Source organism: Salminus brasiliensis, chromosome 2, assembly GCF_030463535.1.
Source record: "Salminus brasiliensis chromosome 2, fSalBra1.hap2, whole genome shotgun sequence".
Classification (NCBI taxonomy): domain Eukaryota; kingdom Metazoa; phylum Chordata; class Actinopteri; order Characiformes; family Bryconidae; genus Salminus; species Salminus brasiliensis.
The window spans coordinates 40,155,026-40,177,305 of record NC_132879.1 but is presented as its reverse complement, the minus strand read 5'-3'; the positions used below and the strand labels follow the sequence as shown (position 1 = coordinate 40,177,305).

At 40.2% G+C, this 22,280-nt stretch overlaps 1 protein-coding gene across 1 annotated transcript in view; it reads left to right on the top strand.

Annotated features, from left to right (window-relative positions):
* The window catches only part of lrp6 (low density lipoprotein receptor-related protein 6), a 47,409-nt gene that overhangs the window by 6,703 nt on the left and 18,426 nt on the right, over positions 1–22,280 (top strand). Inside the window, exons 3-8 of the mRNA XM_072672679.1 lie at positions 7,194–7,391; positions 8,321–8,517; positions 12,004–12,138; positions 14,081–14,477; positions 15,442–15,613; positions 21,848–22,064. Of these exons, the coding sequence (XP_072528780.1) occupies positions 7,194–7,391; positions 8,321–8,517; positions 12,004–12,138; positions 14,081–14,477; positions 15,442–15,613; positions 21,848–22,064 (1,316 nt within the window). The remainder of the gene's footprint in view (positions 1–7,193; positions 7,392–8,320; positions 8,518–12,003; positions 12,139–14,080; positions 14,478–15,441; positions 15,614–21,847; positions 22,065–22,280) is intronic.

Here is a 22,280-nt window from a genome sequence, read left to right as displayed (position 1 = left end):
CTGCATGTCTAATTATTAATCCAGTCACCTGAAGTCCTTTAAAACACTGCAGTCAAGTTTTGACCACTATGTTGTTGCCAATTACAGAACCATTAGAGAGCCTTTCAGATTTTATTTCGCTGTCATAAAGCGCGACCACCTGAGGCTGCCGTGTCTGCATCTTAAGTCTTGAGAAAATGTTGGCAGGCTAGAAGCGAAGCAAGCAGCTCAACTCTCATACATGTAAACATGCTTCATAAATGCACTTTTTAGCCCATTACAATGACCATCTGTGTGTGTGGAGTCTGGTTGATTACCTTGGAAAAATTATAAATGCAACAGCTCCCCACCTCATAAAATTGCTTGTTCATGTTCATGAAGTCAGTTTTTATCATATGTATTTAATATTGTGCCAAAATGTTTGACAAAAAGTGATTATATTATGAGAAGGAATATTATGCTTTAACAGGACATCAGCACTCTGAGAGCACATCAGATACATTTAAATGGACTTGTAGTTGAACTATCCTAAATAAAGAAAACAAAGAAAAAATAAAACCATGTTTTAACTAAGTCGACATTCACCTTTTAATGGGCTCTCCTAAAGTCACAAAACACGCTGTTAAGAAGAGATCATGTTTTTTGAGTCATGAATGCTTTGTTCTACTGTGTTCTAATAATCACTTTAATGGGCTAAGTGATGGACTCTCCGTGTGTATCAGAATAGTGTTCTGATGCTGCAGTGCTTGTTTTACAATGGACATGATGCATGTTGTGAGAAAAAAGGTCTGCCTGTTTTGCATTGAAGTACAAGCTACAAATGTGTATGGCCTCAGTAAGTGGTGAGGGACAACAGCGGTAGTAAAACTCTGTTCTGTAATATTGTGGTTAAACTTTGACAGTTAATTTCCTGTTCACTTGAATCCTTAATACTATGGCAATGGACACCAGTGTTCGTTGTTGTTGTGGTGGTGTTTGTTTTTGTTTTGTTTTTTAAAGCTTTTTAAAGTTATTTATTAGTAAATAATTTTTTCTAATTTATCACCTTTTTGTGTAATTAATGTGGCTGATTGTTGCATTTATTTATTTTATTTGTTTTCAAATTAACTTTGGTTTGGTACAAAATAAATATATAATTAACATTATGGGCTTTGTACCCATGATGTGTTGGGACTGGGTGAGGTGTGTATGTGTGTTCCCAGTCCCTGAATTGTCATGACAAAATCACCACTTGCGGTTTTGGCACGGCTTTGCCCCCCACCTCTACTCTATTTGTTGTTTTAAGTGCAGCAAGATGGCATGACTGTTAACAGCAAGATAATGCTTTCATTACCACACACCCATTTTCTTCTCCTTTTACAGGCCTCTTTACTATTAAATGCCCCCCTTCTCCTTTTTGTTTCTCTTTATCCAAAGCCAGCCAGAAGCAGCCATTGAAGGCCTTTATTTTTTTATCTTATAGTTTGTTGGCGCACATTTACTCCGAATAGTAGCCAAGCTGCACTGGCATCCTACATTGGATGTCAGCCTTCCTCCAACCCAGTACCCCTAAAAAAATTAAATAAATAAATAAAATAATTGGTGGGTGGATAGTAAAAGAAATATGTGAAAGTGTATGAGCGAGCGAGAGAGAAAGAACTCCAGCAGGCAGTTGCTGTGTGGGCTGGGAGTGCATGTGCGTGTTAATGGGTCTCGGTGGGTGTCTGGCTCATACGTGTGCCACCCGTTTGATCCTCCTCTGGAGGAGCCGGGATACAGCCTGGCCTCGCTGCATGAGATGGAGTTTACTTACTCATACATGCAGTGAGGCTCTCACTTGATTATCAGGACTAAAAGCCAGAGCGCACTGAGCTAAGCAAACTCTGACATGCTAGTTTTTCCAGTTGTTTAGAGTGTTTACATTAAACCTAATGATGTAAACAAATCTACATGATTTAGGGAGAACATAATAGAAAATGCTTTAGACTCCCCATAGTCACACACAGGTATGACACACTAAGCCTGCATTTAAGTTTTAGTGTTTGTTGAGTCCGCGTGCCCTGGTCTTTACAAATGGCAACATTTCATTAGACTAACGTGTGAGTATGTAAGAGAGCCAAAGAGTGTAATGAAAATTTCCCAGCTTTCAAAATACCCAGAATTTTGCAACCCGAGTATGACCACACATCTGCCTTGTGATTTATATAGGCAATGGCTAGGTTTTAGACATAGTTGATTTGTTATGTAGGAAAAAGAGACTGAGGGCAAACCTTTGCTTTTTCATCTGAAATATTTCATAATCTAAATCACAATTGTTTAGTATTTATTTGTTTACATGCATTGGACTAAAAAGCTGGTAGAAGACTAAAGGTTATTTATTTATTTATTTTTTATTTTTGAAACATAAATAAATGTGTGCTGTCTGTCTCCGTATTCCACAAATCTATATGGCAGCTCAGCATTATGTCATTATATGTGTTTCTTTTACTCATTTCTAATGTAAATAAGGTTCAGTCAGATATAGTCCTACATTTTGTAGTTTCATTTAATTTCAGTAGTTTAAGTAGTAATCATTGTACTAAAATCATTTAATTATTATACTTTATTGATATATATGATTCCTCCATTTCATAACCAGCCAAAGTGCATTTCATATAAATATTGTATCAGAAGGGTCACATGACATGCTGTGCCCAAAAATGTGAACCAGTATATAATTATATATTGTATAATAATTTTATATATATATATATATATACATACACACACACACACACGCACAAATTATTTATTTATTTAAATCCAAAAGAATCTTACGAGAAACCTTTCACTTGGAACAGGCTCACAGGATACAGCTTATTAACCTTCTATCTTGCTTTTCTGTCTTGAGTTTGAAGTCAGTTTGAACTTGAACAGGAGCTTGCTTGGTTCTCTCACTTCGGCGCTTCATTGCCTGGCGCATCCGGTCTGCAACGGCCTTAAGAGCTAACCTAAGGGCCTCACAAGCAGGTTCTCAATTAAAAGAGTTGCCAACTAGTTGACATGCTGGCCATAATGGGTTGAGTGCTTTTCAGAACACCTAAGGCTGTGACTGGAATGGATACCTACGCTCATTATTATTTCAGTATATAGGGACAGACTATAAAGTGGACAGAGTAGTTTTAGAAACACAAATGAATTCAGACAGTTCCTCATCAACATGCGTCACAAAAAAGTTTATTATTTTTTTTTTTGTGGTATTGAAATTCGTATCTTAGAATTTCAGAAGTATTTGTGCTGAATATCAAAATCCCTACTGTAATGGTAGCACCCTTTAACTAAGTATACTCTTCTACTCATTGTGTGTTTATTATTGTTGTCATTGTAATCTATATTGACGGATCTGCTGTTGTACTGGAGGTTCTAACACGAAGTAAACAAAGATTCTCCCCATTGTTGTCGTGGAAAATAAGGTGAATACAGCATTTTGATGGGATGCACAGATGGGATACTATACAGGAGGTTGTCCGTGTGGTTTAGGCAAGGGGCAGCACCAGTGTGGTATGTGCATGAGGTATGTCACTGTCAGATGAGCCACTGTGAATTCTGCAGAAAAGGACCTGCTCTGTTTACACATGGGCTCACTTAGACATCACCTACACTTTGTACAAGGGGGTCGACAGGATAAAGTCCTTGTAATGTCTGGTGCAAATTATTGTTATTTGCATTCACACATACTCCTCTTGGTAATGTCCAGAAAGGTTCTGGGTTATTGTACATGTCAAAAAGGGGCTCAAGACACTGTAGCAACTGCCTAGCAACCTAGCAAAACCCTAGCACCAAGTAAGCAACATCATGGCAACTGCCTGAAATGCCATAGCAATCATGTTGCCATTTAGCAACACTTTAGCAAAGCTATAGGAACCACTTAGAAACTTCATAATAACCACCTAGAAACCACATCTGGAATACCATCACATCCTAAAAAACAAACTAACATGCATTTCCAATATCAATCAGTGAAATCAACCAACTAATGCCGTGACCTTTTCCTAAGTTCAAATGTACCATTTACACCTGCAGTATTTAGCAACTTGAATCGAGTGGCACTGCAGTTAATGCAGAATCGCACATCTGTTCACTTTGAAGAAAATTGACATACAGTTGGAAGCAGAGTTACCTGGATGTGGCAGAGAGAGGAAGCCATCACCAGCTGCCACCAGATACTTGAGGATGCCTGTGGTAAAAAAAAAACATCAAGTGACTCCAAAAGACCTGCTGCAAGATTTGGTAGCTGCAGGCACTAAGGCTGCACAGTGGAAGACATTTTAGAGTGGTCATCACAGTCGCCTAACTTGAAACTCATAGAAAATCTTTAGTGAGATTTGGAAAATAATGTTGCAGCACGCAAACCTAAAGATATTAAGCCATTGCCCATGAGTACCTGGCTGAGTTTTCTCAGGAATGCTGCCAGAAGCTGGTGTCTGGCTATGCATCACAGTTGCAGCAGTTTATAACAGCAAAAATGTGCTCTACCAAGTACTAAAGGCACTTGTCATGAAGCGTTAAACAAAGCTTAAACCGCTGTAGTTATTAAAAGCTTCATTGTGTTGTTGTATTCGTGTTTATTGCAAATAACTGAAAGTGTGTAAATGGTGATAATAAACCTAATTTGCAATGGGGCTAGACTAATTTCAAATGCAGTTGTATGTGATGTCTGCTGTGCCTTTGGGATTAGAAAAGCCAGCCAGTCAGCAGAACGTGTTCATCAGAAAAATCAGATTTATTAATGAGCTCACAATATAAGCGTGTTTCATTTAGAAGTTAAAATCTAGGGTTGTAAAGGGGTGTGTAAAACCTGATTGTGTGTCGAGTGGTACACACTCTGGACTGATATCTGCTTTCCACTATCCACTATTTCCGCAATAGTCTTATAGTTTCAGATATTCTGTTTCCATGTTTATCGGTAAATAGTTCCACACTGCTCCCCCCAGAACTAGACAATAATATCCGCTAATGGCATCGTGAGGACACCAGAGGGTGCTCTAAACAGCGGCGTTGAGGCAAAGAATCAGAACTGAATTGGGATTGAAATGACCGATGCCCATTACATAAAAATGTTCGGGACATCCCTATTGTGATTTATTCAAACTGGGATGCAGTTACCTGTCAGAGTTGGGCTAAATAATGATGACATAAGGTGAAAAATATAAATGGTTATAATAATAATTTTACTGTTTTTCCAACACTAGTTTACAGTTTAAACCACGCTTGAGCGTGTTCTGTGGTAGACAAAATGCTATTCCCTATAAATAAGCTAATTCTACTACCCAACCAGCCCATACATGCCTGTTGTCTCAGTCTTGGTTTTCTTGCTTCACACCTGCTGTGAGAAAACGCTCATGTGAGCGTTGTCCTGTGTCATTCATATTATTGAGGCATGAACCATGCCCTTATGCTCTGTTGTTGGGTGCTTCCAGGATGGCTTCTGTGGCTCGTATATAGAGAGCCATCTCCCGCATAGGCTCGCTAGTGTGCACGCACACACACACACATGCAATGTCTAGACTTGCTTTCGGTAGAGGAGAGATGTGGCAAAATGCCAAGTTCATGCATAGAACGCTCTAGAATATGTTATGGATTGTTAGTCAGCTGCCACTTGTGCCACCTTTTCCCCCTCAACTGTTTGATCGATTTTTTTTTTTTTTTTTTTTTTTTTTTTTTTTTTGTCTTTTAGGAGCAGACCAGCCAAACCACTGTGTGAATATGAACGAACACACACACACACACACACACACACACACACACACACACACACACACACACACACACACACAAAAACATGCATACACCCCACCCCCACCGCAACCCATTTTTGCTCCACCCCACCAAGCCACTGGGTTGTATTTTCTCAGCTGTGTGATCACTGGTGATGAATGTGGTGACCTACTGCCAGAAAATTGTAGCAGGAAGAAAAGTAATGGTTCATCAATACTCTTTTCGGCCTCTTGCCTGTGGTGACCGGGGGAAAAGAAAATTTTTAGTTACTTATTTTCAGCTCTTGCCGAACTAAAAAATAAAGGTTTGCTGGCTTAGTTTCGCAATGTTTTGCTTTACTCTGCATGCTTAAAGGACAGCGGTCTGCTTTACTGACATTTGTGCTTTATTGGCCTGCATGTGCATTGTGGTGAACACTGGCAATAATTTGTCTTTTGGCCTTTTTGTTAAGAATAGCGTGGAAGATAAAGTGAGGGAGAATGGACAGCATTGTGCCTGGGGAAGGGTTCTGACCTTTTATGACTACTCTGTGAAACTAATTTATTAAAAATACTTGATCAAAATTTGCTTTCTTGGCTAATCTGCAATGACTTTTTGGCAACTTGCACAGTAATGCTTGTTTTAACTTTCAACATGGAGAGCTGGATCCAGTATTGGCATTAATACTAACCTTTTTACAGGCATGACTATGCCTATGAAATCATGGATTATAATATATATATATTTTAATCAGAACAATAAAATGTACAAAGAAGGGATGCGCAACCAGAATCAGCTTCGGTTTCTGTGTTGTAGTTTTTGTCACAGGCAGCGTGAACTTGTAAGTGGCAGCGTGAACTCATACTCTTTGAATCTTTATTCATATTAAGAGCAAACTGATGTGTAGAGAGAAGCTCATTTTTCCTTTTATTGTTCTTTCTCTCACTGTTCTCACCTTTTGGATTTGAAACAACAGAAAATAAACAAGTTCTGGCTTTTATCTTATTTTAACGCCTGAAGCTCGATGTATGTATGTTATGCAACATGCCTTGTTCATTTGGATAAAGCAGACATTTTAGATTTTTAGAGAATCATGGTGGCAGTTTATAAACTGAATAAATTGTGATCTTTTAAGTGTACGTGAACAAGAACATTTAGTTTAGAAGAAGGTGATCAGGCCAATCAGTTTTTTTTAACCATTTTCCAACTGCATGTTTGAGCTGAAACTTGACCTATATATAAATAAAATTGTAAAAGATTCATATTAGCCTCTACTAATTATGTTGCCTGAAGTCACAGATGATGAAATAATGTGAGACCGGAAAGCATGTTCCATGCAGATTGAAAGAGGGTCATGGATTCAAAAAAGCAAAGATAATAACAGGCCTTTTTGCTCTCAGGATGTGCTGGAGGGTGCCAGGTGCACACAGAATAGGAGGAGTGTAAGCTTTTTGCTTAGTAAATTTAGACTTTTTTTTTCCTTTTCTTTCTTTCAATAGGTATATGTACTGGACAGACTGGGGTGAGATCCCAAAGATTGAGAGAGCAGGTATGGATGGCACAAATCGAGCCATTATCATCGACACTGACATCTACTGGCCCAATGGGCTCACTTTGGACTACAGCCAGCAGAAACTATACTGGGCTGACGCCAAGTTCAACTTCATTCACCGCTCGAACCTGGATGGCACAGGAAGGTGAGCAATGTCTTATCTTTGTTCATGTTTTTTTTTTTTTTTTTTTTTTTTTTTTTTTTTATAGCACAAATAATGTCTTGAGATGAGGACTGACTTGCAGTACAACTCTGACTTAAGCAAGCAAAACTGATTAAATACTGCAAAGCTTGATGCAGTTAATAAAACAATTTCAACCTATTATTTTGTGACCTTTATCTGTCAGTTTTTCTAAGGTTATATGCAGGGTTTGGGAACCATGGGGTTAAAAGTTTTGAGTGCATTGAATAATGGGTATTGTGGTGATTTTGGAATTACTGTCTTGGCAGCTGTAGTCACTGCAAATTCTCTTGTTCTTTACATACATACTAGAGATAAAGGGCTGGGTTAGGCTGGATGCTACATTTGTCTTTTTTTAAACAATGGGCCAATAAAAGGTTGTATACAAAAATGTGTGTTTGATGTCATTATAATTCTTATAAAGAAAGAATTGGAATCAGCTAGTCATATGTTAAAATAGAAAATCTGAATCAGCCAAGAAAAGTGGAATCTGTGCTTCTCTAATACAAATGAATCAATGAAGGAAGGATGTTAATTTGCTATAATTCTTAATTTAAACATCAGCTTTTTACATGGACTCCCAATTAAAGGTTAATCTTTTTTTTTATTACAAGGTTTTTGTCGACAGCAGTGATAAAGGTGTATCTGTGTGTACATTTCCCTTTTTTTTTTTCTTTTTTTTTCTTTTTTTTTTAAATGTCTATGTAAACTGAGTAAGTAGACTCAATTGACATGACTAGGACTTTAATCAAAGCCACAGACTTTTTCTGAACTAGACTTCTTTTATATATTGAATTCCACCCCAGGTGGTGGATAGTTCTCAGTGTTGAGTGTTGATGTATGATTGCTTACTCACATGCTTATTTTTTACTGTGATGTTTGTTTACTCTCAGAGAGGTGGTGGTGAAGGGCTCGCTCCCGCACCCTTTTGCTCTGACTCTGTACGAGGACACACTTTTCTGGACAGACTGGAACACACACTCAATCCACTCGTGCCAAAAGCAGACTGGGGAAGAGCGTCGTGAGATCCACTCCAATATCTTCTCACCCATGGACATCCATGTCTTCAGCCAAAAGAGACAGCCTATTGGTAAACTGGGAACTGTGAATGTACACACTTCAAGGCTAATCATGTAGTGGCGTTCTCTGTTTATTTACTGTGTTTAACAGCGTGCTTTAAGGACCATCAGTCATTACAAGCCAGCATAACTCGTCACTGGGGTACACTCATTCTTGAGGTTTCGGCTTTAAGTGGTGCTTGCGCTTTCCATTATGTATGCTAGGTTTGCTTTGAAGCGTAAGGCATCACAAACCAGGCCTGAAAGCTAGAACTTAGTCTAACATTTGTTTTCCTGCCTGGTTTTGCCTTTTACAGCCTTTTCCTGAAACAATGTGCAAAGCTCTTTTGGCTTGTAGTACTACTTTGCAGAAATTATTATGGCACAGTCACCTTTCTGCCTCTGTGCACTGGGGTACGTATAGAGGAGGCCCTGTTCTGATTGAATGTAGAGAATTTCTCATGATTGAGAGAAAAGCCCAACTCTGAGCAGTGCTGCTTCTCACTCTCACTCCGGTTGTCTCTTCCTCATTCCGTCTTGTGCACATGCTGTCTACTAGGAGTGGGTGGGGAGTGATTCTTAGAGTACATTCTATGTGGACAGGAACAATTCTGAATTGATTCAAAATGTGATTTTTTTTATTTTTATTTTATTTATTTTTTTTACTTTCCCTAAATGTTAATTTATAACGTTGACAGAATGTTGCTTTTTTTTTTTCTTTGTAAGTTGGGTGGAAGCTTTGATGCTTGCTCAGTGGTCCTCAGAGAGAGTGTCAAAGCTTCCACCCATCTCGGAAAGAGTGAAACAATTACAAACATTTCACAGCTTTTATTACCAAGAATTTGTGTCCGTATTCAGTCGTTGAGAACCAGGACTTTTACACTGTGTTCCTCATTTTGGAGCCAAGATACAGCGTCTTGTCCCAAACATTTTACCGACAGAGTGATTCTCACACTGTACAACAAAACCATAACTGTAACGTGATGCGTGGACATCCATTACCACAGAATCTTATGTCACCGTAACTGCACATTTTTATGAGTGGCAGCTATTGTCTCATGTGCTCCAAACGAGGAACAAGGACTTCCACATGGGTGGAGGTGTGCAGATGTCTCACCTCAAAAGCTTTATTGATTTGCCACATTACTTCCATTTGTTTTATGAATACAAAATATTGGAAGTAAATCCATTGTGGATCATTATACATTTAAAGCAAAGTAGTTGTAGGGTCACACAATGAGCGAGAGATCCTGTATAGAAAAAAGTGCATCAATAATCGTTTTATCGTTTTTGCATCACAGCCCCTTTGAATCATATCCAATTTAAATAGTGAGGTGCCTAGAGATCTACCCGTGTATGTTGTGGTCCTCTGGTGCCAAAGATCATTTTTGAGAAGTTAAGTATCTTTGCACTGTAACTGAGATGAACACTCATTGCTATTCTTGTCAAATGTGTAATTATATCTAAATATACAACAAACTGTAGATGGAAGGTACTCCACTTCACCCATCTGTTTATAGGCCACAAAAGTGTTTTTTAGAAAGTGGTAGATGTGTTAAATGTGCTAAAACAAATAGCCGAGAGCATCTAAACCTGAAAACCCTTGATGGAGCTCTGCATGCAGCTGTGAGTAGGTAGAAATTATATATATACACACACACAGTGCCCTCCATAATTATTGGCACCCCTGGTTAAGATGTGTTCTTTAGCTTCTAATAAATTGAGTTTTTTTCTAAATAATATAGGACCACGATGGAAAAAAGAGTAAAATCCAACCTTTAACTAGTGAATTTATTCAGTAGGAAAAAAATCCCACATTAAGAAATAATTGTTTAACATCAAATCATGTGTGCCACAATTATTGGCACCCCTGATGTTAATACTTTGTACAACCCCCTTTTGCCAACAAAACAGCACCTAATCTTCTCTTATAATGTTTCACAAGATGGGAGAATACAGATAGAGGGATCTTTGACCATTCCTCTTTGCACAATCTCTCTAAATCATCCAGCAACCTGGGTCCTCTCCTCTGCACTCTCCTTCAGCTCACCCCACAGGTTTTCAATGGGGTTGAGGTCTGGGGACTGAGATGGCCATGGGAGGAGCTTGATTCTGTGTGTGGTGAAAGCATTTATGATGCCATGCACCCTAACAAGGTTCCCAGGGCCTTTGGAAGAGAAACAGGCCCACAGCATCACTGATCCTCCCCCATATTTCACAGTGGGCATGAGGTGCTTTTCTGCATACTCAGCTCTTGTTACGCCAGACCCACTTAGAGCATTTGTTGCCAAAAATCTTAGTTTCATCTGACCAAAACAGCTTGTTGGTATGCAGATAGCGCCTGATGGTTGTTTTGGAGACTTTGTGACCCCAAGAAGCTACCATTTGTTGCAATTCTGTAACAGTGAGCTTTGAAGACCTTTTTATTTCTCCTATCATCCTCCTCACTGTGCGTGGTGGCAAAATAAACTTGCGTCCTCGTCCAGGCTTGTTTACCACTGTTCCAGTTGTTTTAAACTTCTTACTAATTCCTCTGACAGTAGATATGGACAGGTGGAGGTGAGTGGCTATTTTCTTGTAGCCATTGCCTGACTTGTGGAGGTCAACACACATCTGCCTTACTTGAATGGTATGTTCCTTTGTCTTTCCCATGTTGAAGAGAAATGGCCTCTGTGTCATGTCATATTTATACCCCAGGGAAATAGGAAGTTGTGAATTACTAATTAAATGTTCCTACATACTCTGATCAACTTCGTAAACTACTGTAGAATTGACAGAAATACTTTAATTACATTTATTTCCTAAGAAATGTTAGGGGTGCCAATAATTGTGGAACAGGTGATTTTATGAAGAATAATTATTTCTTAGTCAGGGATTTCCCCCCCCCCCCCCTTAAAATTCACTTGAGTTAAAGGTTGGATTTTACTCTTTTTTTTCCATCGTGGTCCTATATTATTTAGAAAAAAACTAAATTTATTAGAAGCCAAAGAACACATCTTAACCAGGGGTGCCAATAATTATGGAGGGCACGGTGTGTGTGTGTGTGTGTGTGTGTGTATATATATATATATATATATATATATGGTAGATCCCTCTGTTCGAGTAATTCATAGAAAGTGAGCCATTTAACACAGATATAAAGTTTGCAGGTCTTGGATTGTCACTGGCAGAAAAAAAAATCCTAACATTATTAAAATCATGTACAATATTGTACAATTATTTTTTTATGAATAAAGAACTATTTGTAATTGCTACTTCAGTACACTAGGTGCTGATGTGCACTAGCTGGAGGAGGGAGAAGTCTAGACGCTCACTTAAAGTAAATAAGCCGAACAGTTGATATTTACAAAAATAACATTCAGGTAGACAGTTAGCAGACTCTACAACAAAGAAGGGGGGGGGGGGGGGGCAGACATTTACCTTAGTGTTTCTGTTACTTCAGATCCCCTTTCTTTTCAACTGTCTTTATATATTGCCATGCCCTAGTCTCAGGCTTTCTGTTCTCTGCTCTCTTACAGATGTGAGCAGTCCCTGCTCTCTGAACAACGGTGGCTGTTCCCACCTGTGTCTGCTGTCTCCAGTAAAGCCCTACTACCAGTGTGGCTGTCCCACCGGCGTGCAGCTGCTGGAGGACAACAAGACCTGCCGCAATGGTAAGACATTCACAATCCACTTATTTCAATGTATGCTCAATTATTTTGTCTAAGCCATCAGAATACGTATTGCAGGACGGTGCAGTGTTGTTCCTTCATTCTTGTTGAGTGTCTGTGAGACTTTATGCTCAGCCATATTCTACAACATTATTACAGCATTTACGTACATAAGTGGAACCTTAACATGATGTGGTATGGATGTTGTATCAAAGTGGTACATATATTTTTGAATATTTTCAATGGTTAAATATTTAAGTTTTGTATTGTTCTGTTAGTGCACATGTCTAATATTGAAGAATGTGAACTGTGTGTTGTGCATTGATTAAAATTCTAAGTAGTATTGCAATAGCACCCATTTTAATTTGGTTATAACACAGTTATGTCAATAGAGTGGTGCAGGTAAGATCTCATGACTCTAAACCGGTTGCTTGAGCTGTTTAAATGTATCTGTGATGAACAGTTTAATACATTTACATTACATTACATTGAAGGCATTTAGCAGACACTTTTATCCAGAGCAGCGTACAAAAGCGCTTTACTGTTTACTCAGGAAAATACCCTTAGCTAGTTTGTATTAATATGATTCAAAAGATAAGCGTACATGCTACTAGACACAAAAGTCAGTATGGAGACCACAATTCTCAGTATCACACTTTGCACAAGTACTCTTGGAAGAGGTGAGTCTTCAGTCTGTTTGACTTTTCTGTTCAGAAACCCAGGGGAAGTTTGTTCCACCACTATGGAGCCAGGACAGAAAAAGGCCTGAATGCTTCCTTGGATCTTAAAGGATGGCGGGTCTAGCCAAGTTAATAGCTCTTGGAGTTAATATTTGACTTATAAACCATTTTATCAGTGAGCGAGTTAGTGATTGTATTTCCATGTTGTGGTTCCTGTGCACTCAGAGTATGTTTCTTACTTCTTTGGATCAGCTCAGTGGTCATCCTGCTCTTGTTAGTTCTCATGTGCAGAGCTGGCAGTCGTGTTCTACTGGTAATGAGCTAGCACTGAACTTAATAACTTTAATAAACATGTTTCTCCCCACAGTGGGAAGACAGAATAATAAATATGTGGCATTAAGAAATCTCTCTCCCTCTCTCTCTCTCTCTCTCTCTCTCTCTCTCTAGCTGCAAAGGGAGCTGATGTGTGGTTGTCATAGCAACGTATCTTGTATATCTTGCAGTGTTCTTGCTCTCTCGTTCTTCTACACTAGCGAACACTTTCTCATTCATTTCCCTCTGTCAGCAGAAAGAAAGACAAGCAGGCTTTTGTTTAGAATGATCTAATTGTACATGACCTATATACTATATTTGTAGTTTTATTAGTGGTGACTGCTACCTGACTGCTAGTTTTTAGACTTGCAGCAAATGTCTTTGAGTTACCACTAAAACACGTAAGCCTCCCATGCTCTCAGTAAACACATCCACCACGAATCGCCAAATTAAAAAAATTGGCCTCTTACTGTTTTGAGCCTTTAGAGCAGTCATACGTTACCTCTGACCGAATGTATGTAGCTTTTTAGATGCTGACACTTGAACCTCATACTTGCTGTTTCTTGGCTTTCTTTTCTAATGATGGGAACCTTTGTAGTGAATTGCATGCAAAAAGAGGAAATGCATTCTGTACATTCAGTTTTTCAGAGAACTGAGAAAGCCAGTCATTTGTAGCTTGAGCCTGATGTCCAAATGGAGCTTCCTTGACTTTCCATGAATAAAAAATGTCTATTGCACTATTTGTACAATGGCCAGTATTTCACAAGGGGCAAAGAGATAAAGGCTATGTGGTTGAATAAATCTCTGTAGTATTGAGTAGGGATGTTCAGGCATTGTTTTTTTTTTCGTTTTGTTTTTTTTTTTGTTATTGGGGATCTAATTGGACAATAAGGAGCTAGACTAGAATAAAACAACACCTTTTTTCACTCACTCTGGTTCATTTGTCTTCACAGGTGCCACACAGCTCCTTCTCCTAGCGCGTCGAACAGACCTGCGGCGCATCTCTTTGGACACGCCGGACTTTACCGATATAGTCCTGCATGCCGAGGACATCAGACATGCTATTGCCATTGACTATGATCCTGTGGATGGCCACATCTACTGGACTGACGATGAGGTGCAGGCAATTCGCAGGTCTCGCCTGGATGGCAGCGATGCTCAGTTCATAGTTACCTCCCAGGTGAACCATCCGGATGGGATTGCTGTGGACTGGATAGCGCGGAACCTCTACTGGACAGACACTGGTACAGATCGTATTGAGGTTACAAGGCTGAACGGAACCATGAGGAAAATTCTGATATCTGAAGATCTGGACGAGCCGAGAGCCATTGTTCTGGATCCTGTTTCAGGGTGGGTCTCATTTTGCAGGTTTTATGGCTGTGCCATTTGCGTGTTATACAAACAAATATACTCTGCTGGGGGCCCCTAATTGTAAATGGCAACATCTTTGTCTTGTTTATGGGCAGTGATTGAAAATTTTGTAGTTTTTAAGTTCCTAATGATGAGCAGTAGTTCTGTAGTTGTTCCCCAACTTTAGTTACCTTAAACCGTGCAGTGTCTGAGTTTCATTCTTACTAAAGTCTGTGCATAGATGTTTCTAAATCTGAATTTTCAGCTGGAAGAGCTTTGTTTGGGTGTGAGATTGGCTGCAAGACCAATGTGAATCAAGCACTTTCAAGGAAGTTAGGTCATCATGAATGAACTGTTGGCCTCTCTCAGCCTCCTGTTGCTGAGCAACAGTCTCCATAGTAACAGCTGCAGATTACTTCAGGTCATAAGAGCTAGCCATAGTCTGTCTCTGTCTCTGGCACACACTCCACCTTGTGGGCTTTCTGCCCAGTCTCTTTTTGCCAGTGTGTCTGGTCATTTTTTAGTGTGTAGAGTGTTGGCAACTGATTACATCATTGTCTCTCCGCATTTTGCCACTGCAGCAGCATCTGCTGGAAAGGGGTTATAATATGGCATTATTACTCATCTTTAGGGATGGTACAAGGTACATGTATTCAGTTATTGGTTCAAATTAAACTAGTTTGAAAAGAAACCATGGTGTGTACCATTAAACGGCTCCTCATCTGTTTTTTTTCTCTCTTCATTGTTCATTACCTTAATATCAAAATCTGTTCAATACTTGTCATTATGGTCAATGCCCAGGGAAATCATAACAGCCTTTTTCAGTGGAAATTAACTGCAGCCCTGCAGTATAGACTAGACTACATTTATTCACTTATCATAGTTACATGTACATTCTATCTTTTTGGAAAAGTATTGTATGGAAGTACTTATCTCAATGTCTCTAATGCCTTTGTTCTCTCAGGTATATGTATTGGACTGACTGGGGAGAGATTCCAAAGATTGAGCGTGCTGCCCTGGATGGCACAGATCGGGTGGTGATGGTGAACACCTCTCTTGGTTGGCCTAATGGACTGGCACTAGACTATGCAGAGAGAAATATCTACTGGGGGGATGCCAGGACTGACAAGATTGAGGTAGGCTTAAGCGATGTACAGACTCTGTCTCTTCAGAAGAAAGAGTAGGCTACACAGAGTGTCAACCGTTTTGTAGTGTTTTACATTTTTCAGCTGTTCCATAGCCTTTCCCCAGTCACTTCACTGAGTAGCAAACTCAGTGTAGTGAATTGTGAATAGGGTTAGCGAATGCCATTGCTGATTACTAGAGTGTGTCTTTGATGTCTGAATGTTAAAAATGAGAACACAGACTTGCCAGGGTTGGTGGAGGTCAGACAGGAGTGATGATCCAGACAGATTGTATGCATTTGTGTGTGCGTTCTGCGGGGGGCTTTTGTGCTCACCACTATCTGGCAGCCTGCAGCAGTTCTACCCCATGCTGTGAACTCCGCTGCTGGCTTAGTCACAACGCTAACGGCACACCGTCCAAGTGCCAGGAGACTGGCAGCTACTAGGAATTTATACCACACACACACAGTGAAGGTTGCCATGATGCTGAAAATCTTTGGGTTTGTTTGGACTGAGAATAAGGTGAGAAGAAAGAAAAACTTTACAGCAGTTCATTTTAAATCCTAAATTAGGAAACTATGAGCCCTGTTTGTGTGATGTGCATTGTACAAATGTTTAATTTGATTCTGAAAACCAAATTGAGCCCATTATTCTTTGCGAGGTTGTGTGGCCAGGCATGTGGCTGTGCTTTCTACTTCGTTTATGGATTACAGTTGCACTTTTATTTGTTCATAATCAGAAGGCCAGCTATGCATGCCAGTGCTTAAAGCTTTGATTACAGATAGGAGGGGGAAACCTGTTCAAAACCTGGAGGAAAGAATCTGCAGAGAATCTGCAAATTTAAGCCTGGCAGGGTTTTGCTGTAGTGCTCTGCTCATGTCCATAATTTAGTCCTCTCCCTGCCCACATGAATTTCAGTTGAGTTATTTTTCATGGTTAATGGGAAAATCTGTAAATGTACACCGGCAGAAAAACAGGCACATCTCCTTGAATTTCAAACCCAAGCCTTTCGCCTGGAGCCTGTAATAATGAAATGCAGCTTAGAGTGCTGGAACTTGCCATAGTCAAGCACAAGGCCAGCATGTAGTCCTGTTCTGCTCCGTTTGACGTGTGCCAATCCAAACAAGGCAGTGATTAGTTTCTGTTCACGTCTGCCACTTCGGACGGCCTCATTTTCCTGGCCTTGAGTGCTGAAACCTACATCATCTGCCCTCAACGGCTCTGTGTTCTCCCTACCCCCGCTCCAACATCCTCACATCACAGCTCTCTTACTTCCCGAAATCCAATAGTTAACGTGTAGCGCTTTGCGAGGCGTCGACAGAATGGCGGCAGACGGAATGGCGCGTAACCAGGCCGTGTAAGGTAGTGCCCAGATGCGTAAGGTGTTTATATAGTCACTGGAAAACGTTGGCCAGGCTGCACCACGTGTTGTCGTCTTGATTACTCATGGAAACAGTGGTGTTTATTCTTTTTATATATGTATGTATTTCTGCCTATATATATATATATATATGTGTGTGTGTGTGTGTGTGTATATATATATATATATATATATATATATATATATATATATATATATATATATATATATATATATATATATATATAGCTCAAAAAAAATAAAGGGAACACTTAAACAACACAATATAACTCCAAGTAAATCAAACTTCTGTGAAATCAAACTGAAGCAAAACTGATTGACAATCAATTTCAGGTGTGCAGGTGGGGGCCACAGACCACTTCTCAGTACCTAGGCTTTCTGGCTGATGTTTTGATTACTTTTGAATGTTGGTGGTGCTTTCACACTCATGGTAGCATGAGACGGACTCTACAACCCACACAAGTGACACAGGTAGTGCAGCTCATCCAGGATGGCACATAAATGCGAGCTGTGGCAAGAAGGTTTGCTGTGTCTGTCAGTACACCAGGACACTTAGAGGAGGCCATAGAAGGGCAACAACCCAGCAGCAGGACCGCTACCTCCGCCTTTGTGCAAGGAGGAAAAGGAGGAGCACTGCCAGAGCCCTGCAAAATGACCTCCAGCAGGCCACAAATGTGCATGTGTCTGCACAAATTGATAGAAACCGACTCCATGAGGATGGTATGAGGGCCTGACGTCCACAGATGGCGTCGTGCTCAGAGCCCAACACCAGGCAGGACACTTGGCATTTGCCAGAGAACACCAAGATTGGCAAATTCGCCACTGGCGCCATGTGCTCTTCACAGATGACCACATGGTTCACACTGAGCACATGTGACAGACGTGACAGAGTCTGGAGATGCCATGGATCTGCTGCCTGCAACATCCTTCAGCATGACCGGTTTGGCAGTGGGTCAGGAATGATGTGGGGTGGCATTTCTTTGGAGGGCCGCACAGCCCTCCATGTGCTTGCCAGAGGTAGCTTGACTGCCATTAGGTACCGAGATGAGATCCTCAGACCCCTTGTGAGACCATATGCTGGTGCAGTTGGCCCTGGGTTCCTCCTAATGCAGGTATACAGTGGGGGGAAAAAAGTATTAGTCAGTCACCAAAAGTTCTCCCACTTAAAAAAATGAGAGAGGCCTGTAATTGACATCATAGGTAGACCTCAACTATGAGGGACAAAATGAGAAAATAAATTCTGAAAATCACATTGTCTGATTTTTAAATAATTTATTTGCAAATAATGGTGTAAAATAAGTACTTGGTCAATAACAAAAGTTCATCTTAATACTGTTATATATCCTTTGTTGGCAAAGACAGAGGTCAAATGTTTTCTGTAAGTCTTCACAAGGTTGGCACACACCGTTGCTGGTATGTTGGCCCATTCCTCCATACAGATCTCCTCTAGAGCAGTGATGTTTTGGGGCTGTCGGCGGGCAACACAGACTTTCAACTCCCTCCAAAGGTTTTCTATGGGGTTGAGATCTGGAGACTGGCTAGGCCACTCCAGGACCTTGCAATGCTTCTTATGAAGCCACTCCTTTGTTGCCCTGGCAGTGTGCTTGGGATCATTGCCATGCTGAAAGACCCAGCCACGTTTCATCTTCAATGCCCTTGCTGATGGAAGGAGGTTTGCACTCAAAATCTCACAATACATGGCCCCATTCATTCTTTTTTTATGTACACGTCGTCCGAGTCCCTTTGCAGAGAAACAGCCCCAAAAGAATGATGTTGCCACCCCCATGCTTCACAGTTGGTATGGTGTTCTTTGGATGCAACTCAGCATTCACTCTCCTCCAAACACCACGAGTTGTGTTTGTACCAAACAGTTCTACTTTGGTTTCATCTGACCATAAGACATTCTCCCAATACTCTTCCGGAACATCCAAATGCTCTCTAGCAAACTTTAGACGCGCCCGTATATGTACTGGCTTAAGCAGGGGAACACGTCTGGCACTGTAAGATCTGAGTCCCTGGCGGTGTAGTGTGTTACTGACAGTAACCTTTGTAACGTTGGTCCCAGCTTCAGGTCATTCACTAGGGCCCCCTGTGTGGTTCTGGGATTTTTGCTCACCGTTTTTGTGATCATTTTGAGATCTTGCGAGGAGCCCCTGATCGAGGGAGATTAGCAGTGGTCTTGTAGGCCTTCTATTTTCTGATTATTGCTCCCACAGTAGATTTCTTCACACCAAGCTGCTTGCCTATTGCAGATTTAGTCTTCCCAGACTGGTGCAGGTCTACAATTTTGTTTGTGGTGTCCTTCAACAGCTCTTTGGTCTTCACCATAGTGGAGTTTGGAGTATAACTGTTTGAGGTTGTGGGCAGGTGTCTTTTATACTGTTAACGAGTTCAAACAGGTGCCATTAATACAGGTAATGAGTGGAGGACAGAGAAGCCTCTTAAAGAAGTTACAGGTCTGTGACAGCCAGAAATCTTGCTTGTTTGTAGGTGACCAAATACTTATTTTCCACCATTGCTAATAAATTCTTTAAAAATCAGACAATGTGATTTTCAGAATTTTTTTTCTCATTTTGTCTCATAGTTGAGGTCTATGTATGATGTCAATTACAGGCCTCTCTAATTTTTTTAAGTGGGAGAACTTTAACTAAATACTTTTTTTCCCCCAGTGTGTGTGTGTGTGTATATATATATATATATATATATATATGTATGTATGTATATATATAATGTGTGTGTGTGTGTGTGTATATATATATATATATATATATATATATATATATATATATATATATATATATATATATATATATGAGAGAGAAAAAGAGAGACCTGGAGGTATTCCACTCAGGCTAAAAAGAATGGAGATTTTGGATTTATGGATTTTGCCACGGTCGGCTGATTAATATACTTTGGCAGTGTAGCAGTAGTGAAGCAGTGTCTGCTTTTGTTAAGAGGACTGAATTTTACTTGCATTCAGGTTCTCCAACTGAAATTCTTGTATTCTTCTACAGTTCTAGAGCTTTTTGTACTGGGGACATGTAACGGAGTGGCTTCAGTTAGAGACGGGTGTAGTGTGCCATTACAAGCACTGGCACACCGTTTCAGTGACACAGGCACACTATAACAGATAGTTGTTGCCTTTTGTACCGGGAGTCATTCCTCTTGTGACTCCTGATTACGGCCAGCCTCTCAGAGGTTACTGTCATACAAGAAGGGGGGAGCTACTCTGGGTCCCTTAGCAAGGCAGTGTTTTGCGGCAGCAGCCCACATCTGGTTCCGATTGTGGCCTTTACTCCAGCTGCGGTCTGCACTGTTTAGAATAGCCCCAGAATCTGAAACCAAAACCACAGTGTGGTCTCAACTCCCAAACTAGTGGAGACCTTTTGGCTGAAGCCATCACACTATGGATGGAAACTCCATTTTATATATGCTCTGTGTGCTTGTGTTTCCATATATATTTGAGGAGAGGGAAATGAGTAGGGGGAAGGAAAATGTAATGCACTGAAAGATGCAGATCCGTCTTCTGGTTTCTGTTCCTTATTTCTGTGTTCTGTGCGCTAGACTTTTTTCCTACATTTTGGCATCTAAATTAGCTCTTACCTTGTGTTGCCATGTGTGTGTGCATGGATAGGAATCACTTGCTATGTGCTGGGTGACCGTTAAATGTTACCACAGTAACAGCCCCTAGTGGTTTTAAAAGCATATAAAACGCTGGTTTAAAAATGAATGCATAGCGAGATTAAAATCTGTCTGCCTTTTGTACTGGATCAGTTACAGCTTTGTAGCCACAGTATACTTCAACTACAGCCTTTACTGCACAGCATGATTTCCAGGTTCTGTTGAATAAAAAAGATGAAGTATTGGTGGTACTAGTAGTGTCTCTGTATGGGCTTCTGCTAGTGCTTTTTACAGATTAGTGATGGTCCTGGGTGCAACAGCAAATGTACTTAAAGTGATGATGATGATGATAGCAACACTTGATCTTGTATTTACCACAGTTGTACTTTTTGGAGGAACCATTGTGTTTACAACTTAACAAAGCAATATAACAAGTCCTGTTTAAGATACATTTTTCCTTCAATATATGTGTGTTTGGATTTGCTGAGCAGAGGTATATCTCTGTGTACATGTTTCTTGACTGACACCTATACACAGACAGATACTCACTCTTGTGTTTGTGCTCTCACCTTTTTGTTCTCTCACTTTTTCTACAATTTGGAAGATAGGCAGTGTGGCATCACCCCCTCCCCCAACAGTGCAACATCATAGTGATGTATTAATCTGCACTGTACCTACCTTAAGAACTGTACAGCTCAGAAAGAAATCTGCACCCTACTGTATATAGATTAAGATTCTGAACTGACCTCAGTCATCCAAGGAATGCCTGAATATCTAGTAGAAAATCAGAGGACACGTTAGATGATGTGTCTTACGAATTGTCCTACGAGCCAGTGAGCGTTCAAATGAAGTATTGTATCACAAAGCCTTTTTACTCTCAAGAATGGAATTGTCAACTCTTCAGGATAAAATGTAAACAAATGATGAATCGTTCGACTAATTATAGAGACTTACAGAATTGTTGGCTACGTTATCTGTTTTTATGTGATTAATTAACTGATCATTTTATGTGATAAAATGAATTGATTAATTAACTAACTTACACAAATAATACAGATGACATGGCCAACTTTGGCGAGATAATACAGCTAAAAATACCATTCCTGCTATTTGGAAATGGTCCTGTAGAATGACAATGGTAGCACTCTATTTGTGATGTCACCACTGCCAAGAACAGTTACACAGCAAGTGTAGCAAGTTAAAGTCTGTGATCCCAGTGCTCACTGCGCCTCCCTCTCTTTCAGGTGATGAATATGAATGGAACAAACCGGAGGATCTTAGTTGAAGACAAACTCCCTCACATATTTGGGTTTACTCTCCTTGGTGACTACATCTACTGGACGGACTGGCAACTCCGGAGTATTGAACGTGTGAACAAACATACAGCTGAAAGGGAAGTGATTGTCGACCAACTGCCTGACCTCATGGGTCTTAAGGCCACCTACGTATACCAAACGTTTGGTGAGTATGATGTCTATTATTATTATTATAACTCTTTATAAACTATTTTAGTTTTGTTAGCTACAGCTTGCATATATCGTGGCTCATGTCCATTTTCTCTTCAACTTGACTTAAGCCAAAGTGCTTTCAGACACACTAGCTCTTAATACAGAGGGTGCCAGTCTGATTTCTCACTCATCCATTTCGGCTGTGTCTAAAACATAAAAGGGGCTGCCT